The sequence below is a fragment of the Passer montanus genome, unplaced genomic scaffold (assembly GCF_014805655.1).
Source record: "Passer montanus isolate IOZ18808 unplaced genomic scaffold, ASM1480565v1 scaffold564, whole genome shotgun sequence".
Lineage (NCBI taxonomy): Eukaryota > Metazoa > Chordata > Aves > Passeriformes > Passeridae > Passer > Passer montanus.
Genome location: NW_024370640.1, coordinates 12,083 through 12,895, shown reverse-complemented (window position 1 = coordinate 12,895; position 813 = coordinate 12,083). Strand labels below are relative to the sequence as shown.

Here is an 813-nt window from a genome sequence, read left to right as displayed (position 1 = left end):
GGGGGATCTGGGGGTCTCTGGGTCCGTTTGGGGGTCTCCAGGGGGGAGATTGGGGGTCCCCAGGGGGGAATTCGGGGGTCTCCAGGGGGAACCGGGGGTCTCCGGGGTTACTCCCTCCTGCCATCCCCCCCCCATAAGTGGGGTCGGGGGTCCCGCGGCGCCCCCTCCTCACCCTGAGCAGCAGCAGCAGCCCGGGCCCCGCGGCGCAGAGCAGCAGCAGCGCGCCCTGCCCCGCCAGGATCCTGTTCTTGGCGGCATCCCCCACCTTCAGGAACGGCTCCGGCACCGGCTCTGCGGGACCCCCGCGTCAGCACCGCCCCCAGGCCCACCCCGAGCCCCCCGACCCGCGCCGAGCCCCCCACTCACCCAGCACCCTGACGAAGGTGCCGCAGGACTGCGCGGCCGCCCGGCCCAGCCGCGCCCGGCAGAAGTACAGCCCGGCGTGCTCCCTCCGCAGCGCCGCGAAGCTCAGCCGCGCGACCCCCGACTCATTGCGGCTGGCCCGGCGCCCCCCGCCCTCGGCCGGCAGCTCCCGCGGCCAGGTGCAGCCCCAGGTGCGGCCCTGGTGGCTGCGGGGACACACCTGCAGCCAGGTGACCTCGGCGTGCGCCGGCTCGAAGCGGCACTCGAGCGACAGCGCCGAGCCCAGCTCGCCCGAGGCGGACGGGGGTCCCGGCTGCACGCGGACCCCTCCCCACGGCCCGCACGAGGGGCCCGAGCCGGGGCTGGTGGACACCGACAGAGAGGTGGAGGGCTCCGAGGTCGGCGGGGAGACCGGGGGGGGCTCGGGGCTGCGGGCGGGGGAGCCTGGGG

The 813-nt window shown here is 77.1% G+C and overlaps 1 protein-coding gene across 1 annotated transcript in view; it reads right to left on the bottom strand.

Annotated features, from left to right (window-relative positions):
- CD79A (CD79a molecule) overlaps window positions 1–813 on the bottom strand; it is a 3,457-nt gene that overhangs the window by 629 nt on the left and 2,015 nt on the right. The window contains exons 2-3 of the mRNA XM_039725768.1: window positions 367–807; window positions 173–291 (exon numbers count right to left, since the gene is read on the bottom strand). Of these exons, the coding sequence (XP_039581702.1) occupies window positions 173–291; window positions 367–807 (560 nt within the window). The remainder of the gene's footprint in view (window positions 1–172; window positions 292–366; window positions 808–813) is intronic.